The 21,302-nt window shown below is 58.3% G+C and overlaps 1 protein-coding gene across 1 annotated transcript in view; it reads left to right on the top strand.

Moving 5' to 3' along the window:
• The window catches only part of THSD4 (thrombospondin type 1 domain containing 4), a 399,410-nt gene that overhangs the window by 16,815 nt on the left and 361,293 nt on the right, over positions 1-21,302 (top strand). Inside the window, exons 2-3 of the mRNA XM_070054744.1 lie at positions 2,014-2,116; positions 13,466-13,535. Coding sequence (XP_069910845.1) covers positions 2,088-2,116; positions 13,466-13,535 — 99 coding nt within the window. The 5' untranslated portion in view covers positions 2,014-2,087. The remainder of the gene's footprint in view (positions 1-2,013; positions 2,117-13,465; positions 13,536-21,302) is intronic.

Below are 21,302 nucleotides of genomic sequence, written 5' to 3'. Positions count from 1 at the left end.
GGAGCAGAAGCGCCCCACCCCCACCGCAGCCCTCGCAGGCTGACTCCCCGTGCCCGTGGGGCCTCAGCCCATTCCCGTGGGGCCTGGTTTGTGGCAGCACCTGCACCCCGAGAGCCACTTCCTGCACTTTCTTCCCCTGCCCTTGGTGATGGGAGACAGATGGTGCTTGGAATCCTGAAGCTGGGAGCCGGTGTCGCCATCCCCGTGTCCACAAGCAGTGAGAATGTCCAGCGTGGGTGGGAGTGGGCAGGCCCCTGAGAAGAAGGTGGGGCCAGGAGGGCATGCGGGGGTGCAGGGGCTGCCTGGTCAGGGCCCCAGGGGCGGCTTTCCCAGGGTCTGGCGCTTCCATGTCCGTCCACAGCAGGTGCGGCTGGGGCTGGCTTCAGCCGGGCACTGCCTGCTCCGACACCTCTGGCCCTGTGTGCGGCTGGTGAGTCACTTCCCTCCTCCGGGGCAGCAGCTCCTGTTTGCCAGGGTGGGTGCTTACAGTGTAGGAGGGAGGCAGAGGGCAGCTGCCCGCCTGCCTGAGGGAGGAGGCGGAGCTGGCGCCCCTTGGGCCTGTCTGAGCCTGGGTGTGAGAGGCCGAGCAGGCTCTTCTCTTGGGAGTCAGCTGGGGTCTTCCGTGAGGGGTGGGCAGCAGAGCAGAGGCCTTGTCCCTCAGGGCCTGGTGTCACCCACTCTGCCCTCCGCACTGCCCTCAGTTCCCCACAGAGCCAAAGTCGCGCCGTTAGCGCTTCCTTTCCTGCGTCTGTCTGCTGGGGTGGCCTTTGGTGCCTCTTCCTCTCCCCTCGCCCGTCACTCGCCATGTTCTGGGGACTCGGCGCCTCCCCATGCCCTGGGCCCTGCCCCTGCCCGCTTCCTCCGTGGGTCCCCCGGTCTCTCCCTCTGCCCAGGGCACTCCCCACCGTTGTATTCGATGCTGTGCAGCAGGACCGCTGCGTGCTCTGGGTGTGGCCAGTGCCCAGATCAGGTCTCAGTGGACGCCCAGGGCCCCTCCCGCAGCCTGCCTGCACCTGGCCGACAGGTGTGGGGTCTGCCCTGCACCAAGTCCCTCGGGTCGCAGTGTGCCGACACTGCTGGGTGGCTCTTTGGTCACCAGTGAAGGCAGATGCCCAGAGCTACGTCCTGTCTTCTCTTTGACACCTGACCAGTCCTCCATGGCCATTCCCCATCTCGGATCCACACGGACCTGCTGAGCCCACACTGATCTCGATGACATGGCTCTCCCTGTGGACTGGGGCCCCACGTCTCATTCCCCGCCCCAGCTGGACTGTGGGGGCCCCAGCCGGCACGGACTGCCCCTTGCCCTGAAGTCTCAGACGCCCCGAGATGTCCTGAGCCCTCATTGGCCTTCCTCCCGGGGATCCCAGCCCAGCTGCCGGCCCAGAGCTGCATGTTGGGGTCCTCAGCCCCCTGGGGGCAGTTTCTTGAGGACAGGTGCTTCGTCTTCTGCTGGCCATGACCCGTGGACTCTGGGTTCCATCCCCTGCGAGTGACTTGTCCCATTCTGTGGCTCCGCTCCGGCACCCTCGTCTTGTCACCGCAGCTCCCTCTCCCAGGGACGGGGGGCTGGGAATTCAGAGCTGCCAGCCCCAGCAAACCCTGCCTCCATCCCTGAGGCCCCGTGCACCTGCGTGTGCTGGCTTTTCAGAACTCACCCTGCTGCTGCCTGTGTGTGCCGGATCTTTGTGTCCCTTCCTGGGAAGGCTGAGGGCAGACCCGCCGTGGCTGAGTCCCCCGTGAGCCGTGGAGCTGGGTCTCTGTGAGGCTCTGCCTCACGCCAGCTGCCCTGGGCACGGGGTCTGACACCTTCCGTGGGCAGGCCCTGTGCGGTGTCCCGAGGACTTGTCGCATGCTCATGTTTCAGCCGCGGAAACTGCCAGCCGTTAACCGGGCTCTGACATTTTTGTCTTCATATCTTCCATTTGCTCACTTCTGGTTCCACTGACCTGGTTGGAATCTAGAATCTTCTCCATGTAGAGATGCTAAAAATAGCCCTGCTCTTTCCTGTAGGCGTCGACACTGCTCGGGACCACAGAGCATCGGCAGCACCTCCCAGGAGCCCGGCTTGCCGGGGACGCGGCATCATGGTCTCCCGCTTCACGAGGGCTCTCAGGTGGGTGAGCAGTTGAAAGAGAAGGTGCGAGAGTAAGAAAGTGGATATCTGTGTTTGACTGTTTCGATTCTTAAAAAATTATTTGAAGGCAGAACAAAAGGGAGCGAGAGACACACAAATACACGTACACACAGAGAGATCGTCCATCTGTTGGTTCACTCGCCCAATGGCTGCAACAGCCAGGGCTGGGCCAGGCTGAAGCCAGGAGCCTGGAACTCCATCCGGGTCTCCCAGGTGGGTGGCAGGAACTTGGTTACTTGGGCCCCCATCTGCTGTTTCCTGGTGCCTGAGCAGAAATGCTGGATTGGAAGTGGAGCAACTGGGACTCAAACCCAGGCTCTGCGATCTGGGACGCGGGCGTCCTACGTGGAGGCTTAACCTGCTGTGCCACAATGCGCCGTCTTCAAATGCTCTTCAAAAAGTTGACCCGAAGACTGGAAAGAGGAGGAAGCAGGTTTTGCTCAGAGTTGCATCGTTGGAGCCGGCTTGTAGGGTAGCCTCCCCTGCCCTGTAACTGTCCAGCAGCCCAAGGCCGGGAGTGCCCAGTGAAGGCGGCGTGCTCCGTAAGGGGTGAGCAGGACAGGGCCATGTGGGACTGCCCAGCCAGGCCGGGAGCCCTCCCCGCTCGGGCCCATGCCAGGCGCATGCCTGGGTAGAGTGTGTGTGTGTGTGTGTGTGTGTGGAGTCGCCTAGGGAGCCTGAAACAAGCAGATGCCTACAGGCTTACAGTCCCAAGACACACCCACAGCCACGGGTCTTCACCTGTGGCGTGCACACAGCGTGTCCGGTCCGAGCGGACTCCGAGGGGCTCCAGGAAAATGGTGACGATCGTGTCAGTTTGCCGGTGCTCAGCAGGTCTGGGGGTCGAGGCATAGGCTTTGCTGCTGTTGTTTGTTATTTTTGTTTTTTCCATTACGTGTTTTCCACGAGTTACCAGAGAGGGTGGGAGAGCTTGGTTCTGTGGCCTCCTGTGGCCTGTGTGACCCAGTCACTCTGGGATCAGCCTAGGTGGTGTCTGGGGCACTCCCAAGGGAAGGCATTGTGCCTAATGTGAGTGAGTGTGTGTGCATTTCCATTTTCATGTATTTGTTATTTTTTAAAAGTGATTTATTTATTTGAAAATCAGAGGCACAGACAGAGAGGGACAGACAGACAGACAGACAGACACACACACACAGAGATCTTCCATCTGCTGGCTCACTCCCTAGGTGGCCACAATGGCCAGTACTGGGCCAGGCAGGAGCCAGGAGCTTCATCTGGGTCTCCCATGTGGGTGCAGGGGCCCAAACACTTGGGCCATCGGCTGCTGCTTTTTCCAGGCCATTAGCAGGGAGCTGGATCAGAAGTGGAGTGGCAGGGTCTTGAACTGGCGCCCGTATGGGATGCCGGTGTCGTAGGTGGTAGCCTTACCTGGTACGTCACAACGCCAGCCCCCGGTTTGTGTGTTTCTGAACCGTGACGTACCAAAGAGTTGAAGAGCCAATTCTGGATATGAAAGCTGTGGAAGCTTTGAAACTCTTACAAGACCAGTGAGGGCAATGAGGGCGGCGGCAGCTGGCCCCGTGGGTCCCCTCCAGAGCATGTGGTTGGGCACTAGGACATGATGGGAGACCTGGTCAGAACGGGACGGCTGCATGCCCCAGAATACCGGGGACCCTCAGAGCCCAGCGGGGGTTTCTTGGGAGAAGTCGCTGCACACAGCTTTCCCGTGGTGCCCTGTGTCCCAGCTGCCGCCTGCTGCTCACCGGGACATCTCCCCAGGAGCCCTGCTGCCCACACGTGGGAAAGAGAAGTGGGAATTTGGGGAATGGGAGATCCCCAGGCAATCGACTGGGGGTTTCTGTGCAATCCTGTTTTCCTAAACCGGGCTCACCCACGCACCAGTGTGCGTCTGGTTCCAGGGCCCCGTGAGTGTTTTTCAGCCGCAAACCAAACACGCTGTCTGCAGTGTTTGGTTGGTTGGCTGTTTGTGTAAATGCTTCTCCAACTGCTCTGGGGCAGAGGGCCCCAAGAGCAAGAGGTCTTGGACCTCACTGGTGGACGAGAAGTGCATGCGCACACACACACACACACACACGGATGTCGGAAGTGCGTGCACACACACACACGCACACACACAGATGTCGGAAGTGCACACACACACAGACGTCGGAAGTGCATGCACACACACACAGATGTCGGAAGTGCATGCACACACACACACACAGATGTCGGAAGTGCATGCACACACACACACAGGTGTCGGAAGTGCACACACACACACACGTCGGAAGTGCATGCGCACACACACACACACACACACAGACATTGGAAGTGCATGCACACACATGCACACACAGACGTCAGAAGTGCGCACACACGTCGGAAGTGCATACACACACACAGATGTCGGAAGTGCACACACACACACGTCGGAAGTGCACACACACGCACACACACAGATGTCGGAAGTGCACACACACGCACACACACAGATGTTGGAAGTGCATGCACACACACACAGATGTCGGAAGTGCACACACACACGCACACACACAGACATTGGAAGTGCATGCACACACATGCACACACACACGTCGGAAGTGCACACACACACACACACACGCACACACACAGATGTCGGAAGTGCACACACACGCACACACACAGATGTTGGAAGTGCATGCACACACACACAGATGTCGGAAGTGCACACACACACGCACACACACAGACATTGGAAGTGCATGCACACACATGCACACACAGACGTCGGAAGTGCACACACACGTCGGAAGTGCATGCACACACACACAGACATCGGAAGTGCACACACACAGACGTCGGAAGTGCATGCACACACACACACGCCAGAAGTGCACACACACACAGACGTTGGAAGTGCACACACACACGCACACACACACAGACGTCGGAAGTGCATGCACACACCCACAGACGTCGGAAGTGCATGCACACACACACGCACACACACACATGTTGGAAGTGCATGCACACACACACAGACGTCGGAAGTGCACACACACACAGATGTTAGAAGTGCACACACACGCACACACACAGACGTTGGAAGTGCATGCACACACATGCACACACAGACGTCGGAAGCGCACACACACACATACACGTCGGAAGTGCATGCACACACACACAGACATCGGAAGTGCATGCACACACACACACGCCAGAAGTGCACACACACACAGATGTTGGAAGTGCACACACACGCACACACACAGATGTTGGAAGTGCATGCACACACACAGACATCGGAAGTGCATGCACACACACAGAGACGTCGGAAGTGCATGCACACACACGCGCACACACAGACGTCGGAAGTGCATGCACACACACGTGCACACACAGACGTCGGAAGTGCATGCACGCACACGCACGCACACACACACAGACGTTGGAAAATGCGCTGCAGAGGGTTCACAAAGTGGACATTCCATTGGCTCTAACAGTCCCTCTGGGGTTCTGCGCGTCGCCCTGGAGGGACTCAGAGCCACTTCCCTTTGTTGAGAGGCTGGAGGGGCCTGTGTGCTCGCCCAGCGTGGGGGCTGGGGGAGGGGCTCTGGGGCAGGGAGAGTCACGGGGGAACCCAGGAGCTGTGGGCACACTCAGGTTGGCCCCTCAGTGGCCCTGGTCGGTGGGTTGTCCTTGAACCTTGGGCACCGTGAAAAATGCAGGGCAGATGAAATATTTTTTGGACCGAGCGATAAGCCAAGGCTAGATCAATGGGAAGGCCAAGGCTAGACCATTGGGTAGGCCAAAGCTAGATGAAAGTGTAAGCCAAGGGTAGACTAGTGGGTAGACCAAGGCTAGATGAAAGTGTAGGCCAAGGCTAGACCAAAGGGTAGGCCACGGTTAGACCAAGGCATGCTTGCTACCATTACAAATTATAGAGTGAGAGCTTTTGAGGAGACACGTGTATCGTTAGAGATGGTGATTTCACAGCTCTTAGGGAGGCGAGCTCTGGGTCTTCTTATAGGCTTGACAGGTGGCTGGCCCTGGGTCACGAGTCTGGTTTCGGTCTTTGAAAAAGTAACATTTTTCGTTTCCTTGGTAGACCTCACTCAAATGTGATCACTTTAACGTCTGCAGCTCTGCCGTTCTTTTGTTTTTTTAAAGACTTATTTTATTTATTTGAAAGGCAGAGTGGAGGTGGGGGGGGGAGAGAGGGAGAGAGAGGGAGAGAGAGGGAGAGAGAGAGAGAACGCCCCAAGCATAGACTGCACAGGTGCACAGGTGCCTGAAGGGAGCGAATGGGAATCGCTCCGTGGAGAACCCTGTGATGGCCCAGAAGGGCCCAGTTCATGTCCCTGTGCAGGGATGAGCAAGTGGGGAAGGAGGGAGAGGCCAGGCCTGGACCCTGTGGTCTGACACCTGTTGGTGCTCATCAGGTGGGGCAGCTGGCTCGCATACCACTGCCCGCTGATGCTTGGTCAATACGTGTGGGACGCGGAGTGAATCCCTCCACAGTGGTCAGTGCAGAAGTGACCGGCTCTGAGTTCCATCTTCCCCAGCAGGGTGGTGTAGTTCATTGCTGAAGTGGGCCAGGCTATGGCCTCACATGCAACAGGTGTGGGCAGGCCAGCAAGAGTTGTCGTCAGGGGCAGTGGGAGTGTGCAGAGCCCCTGCTTTCTGCTTTCTCAGGCCATAGCAGGGAGCTGGATCGGAAGTGGAGCAGCTGGGACTCGAACCGGCACCCATATGGGATGCTGGCACTGCAGGTGGCAGCTTTACCTGTTATTCCACAATGCCAGCCCCACAGCTTTGATTTTTCTCTGTGCCTGCCACAGCCAGCCTGTCCCTGTCACTGACTCCTTGCTGGAACATTCAGCACCCAATTTGGGCTCAGCGGAGTTAAGGTGTGATCGCAGGTGCCGTGTACACTGTGCCTCTGAGGGGTGAGAAGCTACTCCCATGTGAACTGTCCCCAGGGGACCATCTCGCTCTTCCGGCTCCTCTGTGTCTCCACAGGGAGACTGCCTGGGAAATACTGCTGTGGTACAGGCAGGCTGTGCCCACTGCTGTCCTAGCTGGGGGTGGAGGAGCCGTGCCCACTGCTGTCCTCCCTGGGGATAGAGGAGCCATGCCCATTGCACACTTGGCCTAGAAAGTACCTTTCCCAGGAAGGGGAACTGGCTGACCGGTGCTCTGCGGGACGATGCTCACGGGTCCCGGGAGGAAGCTACGAGAATACGTGTGTGGTTCCAAGGGTGCGTTTACGTGCGTGCAGGCCAGGCAGGGCTTCCCCTGAGCCTGCGTGGTCTGGCCAAGTTGCGCTTCACTGTCAGTGCCAAGACCAAGGCAGACCGGGTTACGAGGACGCAGGCTCCTAGGTGGAGCAGGCCAGGGACGGGCCTGGTGCCCGTTGGGTTAGAACACCCCCAGGGTCCAAGCACCATGAGCCTCTGCGTGTACCATGTGGTCCTTCCTTGTGTGGTGTTCTCGCTGGGGCCTCTGGCCTGATGGAGGCCACTTAGGTGCAGCATCGTGCCTCTGCAGAAGCAGGGAAGTGGACAGACGGTGTGTTTCAAAAGCGTAGGGTTTATGCGATCCGCTTCGTTTTGAAGGTCAGAATTCCTCTTGTGAGGCTGTCTTTTTCTTAGCGGCCCCCCGAGGAAGGAGGAACGCTGCACTGAATCGGCAAAATGCAGGCTTGGCGGGAGTTTCTTCTCCGCAGGCCACGCGGGTGGGGAGGTCGCTGCGGCCCTGAGACTGTGGCCCTGGCTGAGCTTGCTGTGGTCTTATCCGCGCCAGGTTGCTCCCGGAGCCTCTCCCGGTGCAGGTGTGGCCTTCACAGTGAAGGTTGCACGGAGGCTGGGACAGGGGGGTGCATGGGCAGCAGAGGGGAGTCCTAGGCCCCAAGTCTGCTCTGTGTGCGTGCTCTCGTGGCCCCAGGCTGGGCAGGGATGCCCCGGGTGTGGGTGCGGGGAGCGAGGCGTGTGTGCGAGCAGACAGGGTGTCCCGATCAGGATGTGTGCGGGGTGGTGAGCTCAGCCTGGCAGGTGCTCAGTGCTCGCGGTCCGTGTTGCTCTGACTGCTGCCCCTGCAGAGCAGAGCACAGGTCACGACTAAGGGTTCATCCTGGAAGGAGTTCTCCCGGGCACCCGGGGCAGTTCAGCTTCCCCAGGGCTAGGTGGAGGGAAGCAGCGTTTCCACATTGGAGCTGATGTGTGGCAGGTGTAGCACACGATGTAAGTGTGAGGTAGGGATGTGGTGCTAAGTAACGTGTGAGGCAGCTGTGTGGCCATACGTGTCACGTGTGGCACATTGTGACACCAGATGTAACCTGTGTGGCAGGCATGTGACACTAGATGTAACCTGTGTGGCATGTGTGTGGCACTGGTTGTAACGTGTGAGGCAGCTGTGCAGCACTATGTAAGTGTATGGCAGGTGTGTGACACTAGATGAAGCGTGTGAGGCAGCTTGTGACCGTAAGTGTCACGTGTGAGCAGGTGTGCAGCACTACATGTGTCTGGACCATACATGTAACGTGTGGCAGGTGTGCAGCACTACATGTGTCTGGCAGCTGTGTGACTATATGTGTAACATGTGAGCAGGTATGCAGCACTACATGTGTCTGGCAGCTGTGTGGCCATATGTGTCATGTGTGAGGAGGTGTGCAGCACTACATGTGTCTGGCAGCTGTGTGGCCATATATGTAACATGTGAGCAGGTATGCAGCACTACATGTGTCTGGCAGCTGTGTGACCATACGTGTCACGTGTGGGCAGGTGTGCAGCACTACATGTGTCTGGCAGCTGTGTGACCATATGTGTCATGCGTGGACAGGTGTGCAGCACTACATGTGTCTGGCAGCTGTGTGGCCATACGTGTCACGTGTGAGCAGGTGTGCAGCACTACATGTGTCTGGCAGCTGTGTGGCCATACATGTCACGTGTGCAGGTGTGCAGCACTACATGTGTCTGGCAGTTGTGTGGCCATACGTGTAACGTGTGAGCAGGTGTTCAGCACTACATGTGTCTGGCAGCTTGTGGCCATACGTGTAACGTGTGGCAGGTGTGCAGCACTACATGTGTCTGGCCGCTGTGTGACAAGAGCCACCATCACACGGTGTGTCCGCCTCCTCACGTGAGTCCTATGAGGATGGTTCCTGGGCTGTCACTCTGGCGCTGTACATCGCCCAGTAAGAACCAGCAGGGTTCTGAAGGTTCTGGAGATTCTGGCTGCTGGGTTCGCATCTTTGGCCTTCTTGGCATTTCAGAGATCCCAACGCTGCAGAAGCACCGTGCTGCAGTTCCCCGAATCCCACTCTCAGACAGGTGCGGGCCCTCTGCTAGTTGCTGGGAATAAATGGTGACAGATAAACTCCCTGACCCTGAAACTTGGGTTCTGTGGGTGGGGGACACTGCAGGGAAGGACCCGCATGGGAGGGACCCATGTGGCGGTGATGTGTGTGGGAGGGACACGTGTGAGGGACACATGTGGCAGTGATGTGTGTGGGAGAGACATGTGTGAGGGACCCATGTGGCAGTGATGTGTGTGGGAGGGACACATGTGAGGGACACGTGTGACAGTGATATGTGTGGGAGGGACACATGTGGCAGTGATGTGTGTGGGAGGGATACATGTGGCGGTGATGTGTGTGGGAGGGACCCATGTGGCAGTGATGTGTGTGGGAGGGACACATGTGGCAGTGATGTGTATGGGAGAGACCCATGTGGGAGGGACACATGTCAGGGACATATGTGGGAGGGACACACCTGAAGGACACGTGTGGCAATGGTGTGTGGGGGAGAGACCCATGTGGGAGGGACATGCGTGGGAGGGACACATGTGGCAGTGGTGTGTGTGGCAATGACATGCGTGGCAGTGTCATGCATGGGAGGGATCTGTGTGGAGGAAGTAGGTACTGTGAAGGAGGAGAGGCGGGCAGAAGAGAGGACATGGTTCAGGTCGGGTCAGGTGGGCCTGGGGAGACCGGAGCCCTGAGGACCACGGAGCAAATCTGGCAGCCCGGCGTGCAGGTGCTGAGGTCGGTAGCCTCCCCAGCCTGCTGCCAGCCTACCTGGGGTGCTCAGTTCCGCAGTGCTGCTTCCCACGGCAGCACAGCGTGTGGGGGCCCAGAGCCCTGGGGGCCGAGGGGCGCATGCCCCCGGGCTGCCAGGTGTGAGATTAACAAAACCACAGCGCTCGGCTTTCCTGGAAGGGGCTGGCCATGCCCACAGGGCTGTAGGCGACTCCCACCTGCAGGCCCCAGCTCCTGCCTGGGTCTCTGCATCTCCTCTGGCTTGCAGCAGTGGGGCAGGTTCCTCTGCACCCCTTTTACAGATGAGGAGACTGAGGCCGGGGGAGGTGGTGATCGGCCCGAGGCCCTGCAGCCAAGGAGCCGTGGTGCTGATGGAGGGCTGGGGACCTCGTTTCCTGCCAGGGCCTGTTTGGGTATGGATAGCATCACTCCTGGGCCATGCGGAGTTACCGACTTAGAAATCAGCCTGCTGTAGTGTGGTTGGATTTTGAGTCCCGCCTGAGGTTGCCTTGGCAGGGCCTGACCCAGTGATGTCCAGGCCTTCATGGGCACCCCAGGAAGAGGATAGACTGGGTCTGGCCAGGGCACTCGGGGGAAGCAGCCTCCTCTCCCAGCATTGTCCGGAGACCCTGCTGTCCTCGAGGCTCCTGCCCAGATGCGGGGGACGGGTCTGGGGCAGCTTCTGTGGCCCCATGCCAGTTTGACCAACGGTGTCATTTTTAAGCTAAGCCCTCCAAAAGTGTGTGTCACTGTGGGTGTCGGGGTAGGGTTACTGGTGCTTTCCTGGGCCGGCAGGCGTCTGCATCTGGGTTCTCCTCTCCTGCTGGTCCTTGGGGGATGTCCCCATCACGGAGGGTCTCCCGCGTGGCTGTGCCTGAGCTGCCTGGCCCCTGGCAGCCCCTGCCTCCAGCTCCTGCACAGCAGGGCAGAGGCCACGCATCTGCCTCCTGGGGGTGGCCTCTCCCTGGTGAGCAGCCTGCCTGGGTGGGGTTCTTCCTGGAGAGCCCGAGGCCAGCGTGCTGCCCTTGTTCCTGGGGAACAAGGAGCTCAAGAAATACTGGCACTCCCGCCCACCTACCTCGTTCAGTGCCCCCAGCAGACACCCAGCCGGCTGGGTCTCCAAACACCAGCAAGCCCTCCAGGTGCGTCCCAGGAACGCTGCCCCCTGTGTGGTGTGCGGGACCTCCCCCTGTCCTTCCCGCAGGGTCCTGCCTGGCGCCCCGCCTCTCCAAGGACATCTCTGCCTTGCAAACTTCTGCCCCGGTCCAGCCCCCTGTGTGACAGGTGGGAGGAGGTGTGGGCTGGAGCACCCGCTGCAGGTCTACCCTAGGTCTGTGACGGCCGCTGTGGTCCCCAGCTCTGCGGCAGCCCATGCGTTTGCACCTCAGGACACGCGGGTCCCTGGGCTCCAGGTCTCATCACGTGCAGGCTCTCCAGGCCTGCTGGGGGCACCTGCTCATTAGCATCAACGTGGGGTAGGGCGGGTCCTGGGATCTTCAGATGGGAGGGGGAAGCCTCAGATGTCTGTGGGCTCTCCTCCTCGTCACCCCTCCTGTGTCCTCCCTGAGTGGGGCGATTTCATGTCTCTCAGTTGTGCTAGAGGCCTCAAAAAGTTTGAGAGCTGGGTGTTGTCTGCAGGATAAGATGCCAGCTAAGGGGCAGGTGTGGGGTGCAGCGGTCACATCTCCTCCTGGGCCTTGCATGATCCATGGAGGAGTATCCTGTGTGAGTCCCACTTCCGAGTCCAGCTTCCTGCTCATGCACACCCTGGAGGCTCGAGCAGTTGGGTCCCCACAACCCATGTGGCAGCCCCAGGTTGGACTCCAGCCTGGCCCCGTCCTGGCTGTTGTGGGCATTTGGGGAGTGAAGCAGCAGACGGAAAGTCTCTTCATCGGCCTCTTTCTCTGTCTCTTCCTCCCCGTCTTCCAAATTAAAATGAAAAAGAAATGAACATTTTAGAAGATGCTGATCGGGACACCACGTCCCCACATCCGAGTGCCTGGGTTCGCTTCCCGGCCCTGCTAATGCACACCCTGGGAAGCACCACTGACGGCCCGAGTAATTGGGTCCCTGCCGCCACCCGTGTGGGAGACCTGGACTGAGCGCTGGGCTCCCTGCTTGGCTTGGCTCAGTCCCAGCTGTTGTAGGTATTTGGGGAGTGAACCAGCAGAAGGGAGTTCTCTCTCTGCCTTTCAAAACCACCACAAACCAGATGTGGACTTCCGCATTCCTGAGGTTAGCTGTGGACAAAGGTCAGAAGCTGTGGGCCTCTTTGCAGGAGGCCCTCAGTAAGGCGCTGCTGATCGGAGGCCAGGTCTTAGGCAGCATCCGCTCACCTGAGCGGTCCTCCCGGAGCCTGGGGCGTGGCCGCTCCGGGAGCCGAAGTCACCCAGGGCCGCTCTGTGTGGCGCTGGGATCCCAAGGTCGCATGTCCTCTCCAGCACGCGCTGCTGTCCTGGGCCCGCTGCTCCCACCCACGCTGTCCCTGGATTTGGTGACAGGCCTCAGTCAGGGCTGGGGCCAGCAGGGCTCCACGCAGCTGTGCCACCCACGGGGGACCATGGAGGGTGGAGGGGCAGTGACCATCACCCCCAGGACTTACTCTTGTCAAGCACAGGGGGTGGCCTGCCCTGTCTTCCCCTACCTACTCTCTAGCATCTGTTGCTGTCCCCACTCCCGGGGAGGGGGACTGGGCTCCTAGAGAATGATTGTCCTGACTTGGATGCCCTGTGGGGAAAGGTGTGGAGACGGCAGCCAGGTCTGTCCCGTGGCCAGTCCTCCACGCAACGGCCTCCTGTGGGTGACCAGCCCTCCACGTGATGGCCTCCTGTGGGTGACCAGCCCTCCATGTGACGGCCTCCTATGAATGGCCAGCCCTCCATGTGACGGCCTCCTGTGGGGTCTCCACCACGTCTGTCCCGTGGCCAGCCCTCCACATGACGGCCTCCTGTGGGTGACCAGCCCTCCATGTGACGGCCTCCTATGAATGGCCAGCCCTCCACGCGACGGCCTCCTGTGGGTGACCAGCCCTCCATGTGACGGCCTCCTGTGGGGTCTCCACCATGTCTGTGCCGTGGCCAGCCCTCCATGTGACGGCCTCCTATGAATGGCCAGCCCTCTACGTGACGGCTTCCTGTAGGTGACCAGTCCTCCACATGACGGCCACCTGTGGGGTCTCCACCACGTCTGTCCCGTGGCCAGCCCTCCACGTGACGGCCTCCTGTGGGGGCTCCACCACGTCTGTCCAGGGCTGGCTCGGACCCTTCTCCTGTGGTCGTGACCCGGCAGTGCGCCTCCTGCTGGGCGACACGCTCACGGCCCCGCCTGCTGTGCTTCCTCCTCAGAGTCCTGGGCTCCCTCCTGCTGCTTGGGCTCCCGCTCATCTGTCCGCAGCCCTCCACGGACCACAGAAAGGTAAGCGGCCGCCTAGAGCCGGCTCCTGCAGCCACCGCCAGTTCTGGGGGAGGGGGCGTGGGGGGGCCACCTGGACAGTACCTTCCCATCCCGCCTTGGCCTTGGACTTAAAGATGAAGCTGTGCCCACAGTGAGGCTCTGCCCCGTGTCCCCATAGAGCGGCAGCTGAGGCAAGGTTGGGAGCAAACTCCACAAAGGCCTGGGCAGGACTCAGAGAAGGCACTGTGCAAGGGGGCATCAGTGTGGAGCTTTGACCCCTTCCAAGGGTACCGTCAAGGTCAAGGGGAGGGGTGGTGAGAGAAGAGAGCCCCTAACAGGGGACTAAGGCCGGTGATTGCAAGACAGCCACTGCCAGTGGCGGTCAGGCAGGGAGGGGGGCAGGGAGGAGTCAGGGAGGGGGAATGTGGGCCCATCCTTCCTCCCACGCCCATCTCCTGTTGGGAACTCCCTTTGGCTGAACCCAACCAGGAGACAAAAGACAAGAAGCCTTGGCTCAGTTCCCACAGGCCACACTCCTGGGCCACTGGTGGGGGGAGAAAGATGCAAAGGGCATTGGGAGGGGTGGGTGCACAGTAGCCATGGTCCCCCTTGACTGTGTGTGGGTCACAGCAGGGAACCGTCCAGCCCAGTGTAGGGCAAGTGCATAGCTCCAGCCATGGTGTCCCTGGGGCTGTGTGGGAGTCACAGCAGGGACTGTCCACCCCTGTGCAGGGCAAGTGCACAGCACCAGCCATGGTGTCCCTTGGGCTGTGTGGGTCACAGCAGGAACCGTCCACCCGTGTGTAGGGCAGGTGCCCAGCTCCAGCCATGTCCCCCTTGGGCTGTGTGGGTCACAGCAGGGACCATCCACCCATGTGTAGGGCAGGTGCACAGCTCCAGCCATGTCCCCCTTGGGCTGTGTGGGTCACAGCAGGGACCGTCCAGCCCTGAGCCTCATGCTGACCTGCAGTGGGGCAGGTGCCTGAGCAGCGTTTCCTTAGACACAGATGCAGGATGTGACTGAGTAGCCCCCACCTCACCGACTGCTACCCGGGAGCCCCTGGTGTCTCCCTGTGTGACATCCGGGCTCCCAGGAGGAAGGCTTGCTCCTCAGTGCAACAGAGTTGCTCAGGGCCAGAGAGGGGCGTCTGAGAAGAGAGGTGCGTGGCTTTGCCCACCCAGGGTCCTTCCTGGAAGGGTCTCTGCCTTCTCCTGTGATGGGTCTGTTTCTTGTGTTCCCGCCTCTTGGCCTGCATCCCCTGCTCAGCTGTCTGTTCTGTGAGTGTGGGGTCTTGCCGGTCCCGCCATGCTCCCAGCTCCATGGCCTGCGAGTGGCAGGTGCACAGTGAAATGCTTGTTGATTGACTGGCAGATGGAGTGCAAAGCCTGGCTGAGGCCTGAGCATCATGTTGTTGGGTTTGCTTGGAGTTTCACACCTGGTCGCCTCACTGCATCACCGCGTCGCAGCACAGCAGGGACCGCTGCGGGTCTGTGCTGTGAAGGTGCATCATTTATTCACATCTGGAGGGATAGGGTCATTGATCCCAATACCAGTTCCTCCTCCCGCCTGCTGCTGCCGTCCCCTCGCTCTGGTGGGTGCCATCATCGTAACTGAAGCTAATTCACAGGCGACCATTTTACTTTCCTCGCTCTCTCTCGCTCGCTCGCTCTCATTTTTCCAGATGACCTGGATACGAACACACAGCCTGGGATTGGTCCCCAGATGGGTTCCACCTTCCTCTTTCTTAAGGTGTTCTGAGAGGTGGAGGGAAGGGGGGTTTCTGAGCTGCTCTGAGTATCCTGTCCAAATGGTACCCCCTTTATCAAGCCAGTATTAAGAACTTTGCGGTAGAAAGAAAGGTCGAGTTTCATGTATTTGTGTGTGTGTGTTTATCCATTCCTTGACTTGGAGGATGTGCATCTGAGAGTCCCAGATACACATGCGTTGGCTGCCAGTGTCACCGCTGTTTGCCCAGGAGGAGGGGGCGGGTGCACACTCTGGATGCCTCACCGGAGCTTGTGAGCCCCTGGCTGCCATCCGGGGCCTGTTCTGCAGCCCCTGGTGGCAGCACAGTGCCGGCGGTGATGGCATCCGTTCCTTCCTGCAAGGCCGGAAACTCAGCAGTGCTCATGAAAACCCGGGTCAGCCACCTTTCTTCTAAGGGGCACTGGGAGTACTCTGGGGTTTTTCAGCCGCAAAGCCTAGCGCAGTAACTCTGCTTCTGTGGCCTGAATGCAGAGGTAGGTGGTATGTAGGTGGCTGAGTGTGGCCCTGTTCCAGTACAGCTGATGTATAAGAACATCTGTTGAGCTAGGTGTGGCCGCCCTGTGCTGTGGACAGGCTAGGAGGGGCTTAGCCGTGTGCGTCTCTGGAGCTTGGTCTCCTCCTGGAAATGCAAAGAATTTGGCAGGGAAAAAAAAGTCCATTTCTTTTGATCAGAGCACAGGACGTAGGGTTGCTATCACCTGTTTTCACGACTTAGAGAGAACAGGACTGAATTGTTGCCGACCCCAGCTCCACTCCTCGTCTTCAGCAGCGAGCCTTCAGCAGCGAGCAGCCGAAAGATTAGACCACCATGTTCAGTGAGTTCCCCAGGGACAGCGCCGTTAATCTGCGCGTGGCAGCCTAGTGTGTGTGCGTGCACAGGGCTGCCGAGGCTGGCCGCTGGCCCCTCTGATGGGCGTGCACAGGGCTGCCGAGGCTGGCCGCTGGCCTCTCTGACGGGCGTGCACAGGGCTGCCGAGGCTGGCCGCTGGCCTCTCCTGACTGGCGTGCACAGGGCTGCCGAGGCTGGCCGCTGGCCTCTCTGACGGGCGTGCACAGGGCTGCCGAGGCTGGCCGCCGGCCTCTCTGACGGGCGTGCGGAAGCCGAGGCTGGCCGCTGGCCTCTCTGACGGGCGTGCGGATGCCGAGGCTGGCCGCTGGCCTCTCCGAGGAGCCTGCGGTGGACGCACTGTGTGTGCCACTTACTCCGCAGCGCAGGGGGCAGATGTGAATCCCAAGAGCACCGCGTTTCTGAGCCTTCTCCGGCGCTGGACTGCGGCTCTGCCGGAACTACCCAATATAGTCGGAAGACAGGGCCCGGCTGCGGAGCGTGAGTGGCTGTTTCCAGATGGTTCTATCTAGACAGGCTCCCCTTGCTCCTACAACACGCGTCACGGGAGCATTTGCTCAGCCTCCACCCACCTCTGCGACGTGGCAAATGATTGTATTTTAAACGCTCCCTTGGTTTCACTCGTGGATAAGGTGAGACAAAGGGCAGGAAACCCTTGGCCGTCTTTAGTAGAAAGAGTAAGATACGCATGCGCGTAGGTTGCAGGCAGCTCTTCAGTGAAGGAGACCGTGCCGCCTGCCCGGCGCAGGTGCACTGGGTCCCTCCGCCCCTGCTCTACTCAGGAAGCGCTAGGAGGCTGCAGATGGACGGACAGACGTGGGCGTGACTCACAGCCGCTTAACTTCATTGGGGTTCATATTTTTATTAAGAACACGCGTGTGTAGAGTTGGAAACGACAAGCAGGAAGTCAAGACTCCCCGCCAGGGCCGCCGGCCGAAGGGAACTCCAGCCTGTTATTTATAAACTTTCGAACAACGAGAGCAGTGACACTGCAGAGCGGGGAAGGGGCCGAAGGCTGTTTGTGCTGCTGGCCGATAAGCTGGTCTCAGGGCGGCGGGAGGGGCCTCCAGGCGGGTCAGAGCCGCCGCCGTGCCCTGCCCTGGAGCCGGGACTTCGGGTCCCTCGGCAGTGCCTGGTGGCTGGATGGGGATCGGACACCTGCATGGGAGCCAGGAGGAGCTTCAGGTTTCACAGAGCATCTCACGGCACCGCCGCTGCTCCGACGAAGAGGAAGGAACAGGGAGCCTTTGGGAGAGGCATTAGGGAATCTCTCGTGTGAAGTCGGCGTGGCTTTCTTTTTAATTTTTTAAGATTTGGTTTATTTATTTGAAAGGAAGAGTTGGAGTGGGAGGGGGGAGAGAGAGAGAGAGAGGGAGAGAGGGGGGTGGATCTTCCATCCACTAGTTCACTCCAAAAGTGCCTGCTGCAGCCAGGGCTGCGCTGGGCTGGGCTAGAGCCTGGAACTCCATCCGGGTGTCCCATGTGGGTGGCAGGGACATGAGTACTGGGAGCATCTGCTGCTGCTTCCCAGGTGCCTCTCTCTCTCTCTCTCTCTCTCTCTCTTTTAAAGATTTATTTATTTTTTGAAAGGCAGAGTTGAGAGAGAGAGAGAGAGAGAGAGAGAGAGAGGAAGAGGTCTTCCACCTGCTGGTTCACTCCCCAATTAGCCACAATGGCCAGAGCTGGGCCGATCTGAAGCAGGAGCCAGGAGCTTCATCCAGGTCTCCCACGTGGGTGCAGGGGCCCAAGGACTTGGCCATCTTCCACTGCTTTCTCAGGTCATAGCAGAGAGCTGGATTGGAAGTGGAGCAGCCAGGACTCAAAGAGGTGCCCATCTGCGATGCCGGCACTGCAGGTGGTGGCTTTGCCCGCGGCGCCACAGCACTGGCCCCAGGTGCGTCTCTGGAGCTGAGCACTCAAGTGGCTCCTCTGCCCCTAGGTATTCATCACACAAGATGGACCACGCAGCGGCCAAAACACGCACACAGCAGTGTTCATAGCAGCTCCATTTGCAGTTACCTCAAACTGGCAGCAAGAGAATGGGTAGATATAGTCTACATGAAGAATAAAAACAAATAAAACTGATGCTGGTATAATCATATGAGAACAGCAAATGGAAATGTAAACCGATGCTGTCTCCAGGCTCACACCTGCAAGCACAGAGCACCACACAAGATAAGGGAAGGCGACGAGATTCGCCGTCCCACCTGAAACGCATACGACACAGTCGTCCTGCAGAACCCTGGGCTTGGGAACAGGAGCCCAGGGTCCCTCAGACGTGAACAGAATCCCAGGGTTTCCCCGCTTCCTGCCCTGAGAGGGTTTCCTGGCCGCAGTGCCGGGAGACGGGCACCAGGCAGCACCTCTGGGGCTCCTTGAGTTCAGAGGGCGCCTGGGTCAGCCAGGGCAGAGTCCCAGAGGGGAGAGGACGCGGCATGGTGCTGGTGAGCCCTTGCCTCTGAAGCCGGGGATGGGAACGGTGGAGAGAATGAAGGGAGCAGCACCTAGGGTGTGCGCAGGGCCAGGAGTGGTGACGCTTCCAGCAGCCGGAGCTCATGGTCACCACCCAGGAGCCGCCGAGGGGAGGACACGGCATGCTCCAGCCTCAGGCTGCGCCTGCGCTGCACCTGCCAACAAGTCCTAGACGCAACCATGGGAAGATGGAACCGCCTCTAAATTAGCCGTGTCCCAGGGCCAACCTGGGGGGGTAGGAGTACAGAGACCCAGGGTCAATGCAAGACGGCCAGCACTCAGAGGTTGCCAGGCAACATCGAGGCAGAAAGACAGAAACATTTTCTCAACAGGGAGAAGAAAAATCACCTGCGTCCAAGCAACTCAGAACTCGCCCATTTCAGAATTAATAAAATACTGTTAAAGGTTAGTAAAACTGTATTCCATACAGACACACAGTTCTGTAGAGCTTTGGGAAATATAAAAATACCCAGAGATCAAACTGCCTGAGCTGTGCCCGTGGGGTTTGGGATGGAAGGTGGCTGGGGTGAGGTTGTTGGTGGACTAGAAGCTGGAGGAGAGAAGACACATGAACGTGAAGCTGTAATAATGGAAACTCTCCACAAGGAAGCACAGAAGGAAAAAAAAATTTTTTTTAAAGATTTTATGTATGTATTTGAGAGGCAGAGTTACAGACAGGAGAGAGGAGACAGAGAGATCTTCCATCTGCTGATTCATTTCCTAAATGGCCACAATGGCTGGAACTGAGCCTATCTGCAGCCGGGAGCCAGGAGCTTCCCCCGGGTCTCCCACGTGGGTGCAGGGGCCCAAGGGCTTGGGCCATCTTCCACTGCTTTCCCAGGCCATAGCGGAGAGCTGGATTGGAAATGGAGCAGCCGGGACTAGAACCCACACCCATATGGGATGCTGGTCTTGCAGGTGGAGACTTAGCCTACTGCGCCACAGTGCTGGTTCCAGAAAAGAGAAGTTTTAAAAGATGAACTGAACGTCAGTGAGCTCTGTGGACTCCCAGTGCCAGCAACGTGGAACAAATGGCCGGATGTCCTGTCATGGTCAAACTGCTTCCAACCAGCGATGGGCAGAAAAATGTAAAATTCGCTCAGGAGGAAAGACACCTTTTGTACACAGGGACAGAGGCTGGTATGACAGGTGAATCCTTGACTCTGTCACACGTGTGGGAGGTGCGGCCCCTTTAAAGTGCTGGAAGTTCAGCCATCAGCTTGGGTTCTTTCCAGATGAAGGTAGAATGAAGACGTCTCGAGACACAGATGCTGCACCACACCCGCCCCCGGAGCTGTCAAAGGGAGTTCAGAGGCAACACGGTCTGCACAAGGGAACCATGTGGGTCCATGTAGAAGGATTTTTCTGACTATTTAAATTTATTTTAAATAAAAGTCGCAATATGGGGGCCAACATTGTGGTGTAGCCGGTAAAGTCACTACCTCTGATGGTGACATCCCATATGGGCACCTGTTTGATCTCAGGTGCTCCACTTATGATCCAGCTCCCTGCTAATGCCCCTGGGAAAGCAGTGGAGGATGGCCCAAGTGCTTGAGCCCCTGCACCCAGATGGGAAACCTGGAAGAGACTCCTGGCTCCTGGCTTTGTCCCAGCCCAGCCCTGGCTGTTGTGCCCATCTGGGGAACGAAGCAGGGGATGGAAGATTGAGCTCTGTCTCTCCCTCTCTCTCTGTAACTCTGCCTTTCAAATAAATAAATATTGTTTAAAATATGCATATGAATCTGCAACAATGATTAGTAAAATATACGACAACAATGGCATAAGTTCCAGAAACGGTTGTAAGGTTCTTCTTATATGTAAAATGGTATTCTATTATTTAAAGGAATGCTGTGATAAATTAAAAATGTAAGCTATAACCCCAAAGCAGCCACCAAAGTAACAGAGAATTTTAGCCCAAAATGCCAGAAAAAGAAAATAAAGCAGAATCCTAAAAGTACTCAGTTAAATGGGATAGATTCTCTGTGTGTATGTCAGGAACCTCAGTATCTAAGAAAACCATTTTCCCCAAATCAATCTATAGATATGACACAATTCCAATAAAATACTGGGAAGTAGACATTTTTTGCAGGAATGGATAAATATTAAAAAATCCCTATGGAGGGGCAGGTGCTTGGTGTGGTGGTTGGGACACTGCTCGAGACGGCCACGTACCACATCAGAGTGCCTGGGCTTGAGCCGCTCCAGCTTCCTGCTAATGCACACCTCGGGAGGCAGCAGGTGATGGGAGCCCTGGACTGAGCGTCCAGCTCCTGGCTTGCCCAGCTGCTGTGGGGCATTTGGGGAGTGGACCAGCAGATGGGAGAGAGCAGTCTCCCCGTGTGAGATGGCTGTGTGCACCTGTGCCGAGAGACTGAGTGCGTCCCTGTGAGGTTGAGAGCAGCTGCACACTGTTCTTCAGGATCCAGGAAGGACGCTTAGTCACCCACGCTGGAAAGTCAGACGGCAGGTTATGCTCTTGTGTGTCAAACACCCCGAAGAATCCACAAGAAGACTGTCAGCCCAGCAAAGCTGCAGGATCCAGAAATCAATGTGGAGAGTCAGTTGCCTGTGTGTACACTAAGTATGACCAATCTGAATGGGAAATTAGGGGAGCACTGCCATCCACAGTAACATCAGAGGGAGAAAAGTGCTTGGGAATTAACCAAGGAGGTAAAGACTTGAGCAGTGAAAGCATTAAAAT

Source organism: Oryctolagus cuniculus, chromosome 12 (genome assembly GCF_964237555.1).
Source record: "Oryctolagus cuniculus chromosome 12, mOryCun1.1, whole genome shotgun sequence".
In the NCBI taxonomy this organism is placed as follows: Eukaryota; Metazoa; Chordata; class Mammalia; order Lagomorpha; family Leporidae; genus Oryctolagus; species Oryctolagus cuniculus.
This window is presented reverse-complemented; position numbering and strand designations above follow the sequence as displayed.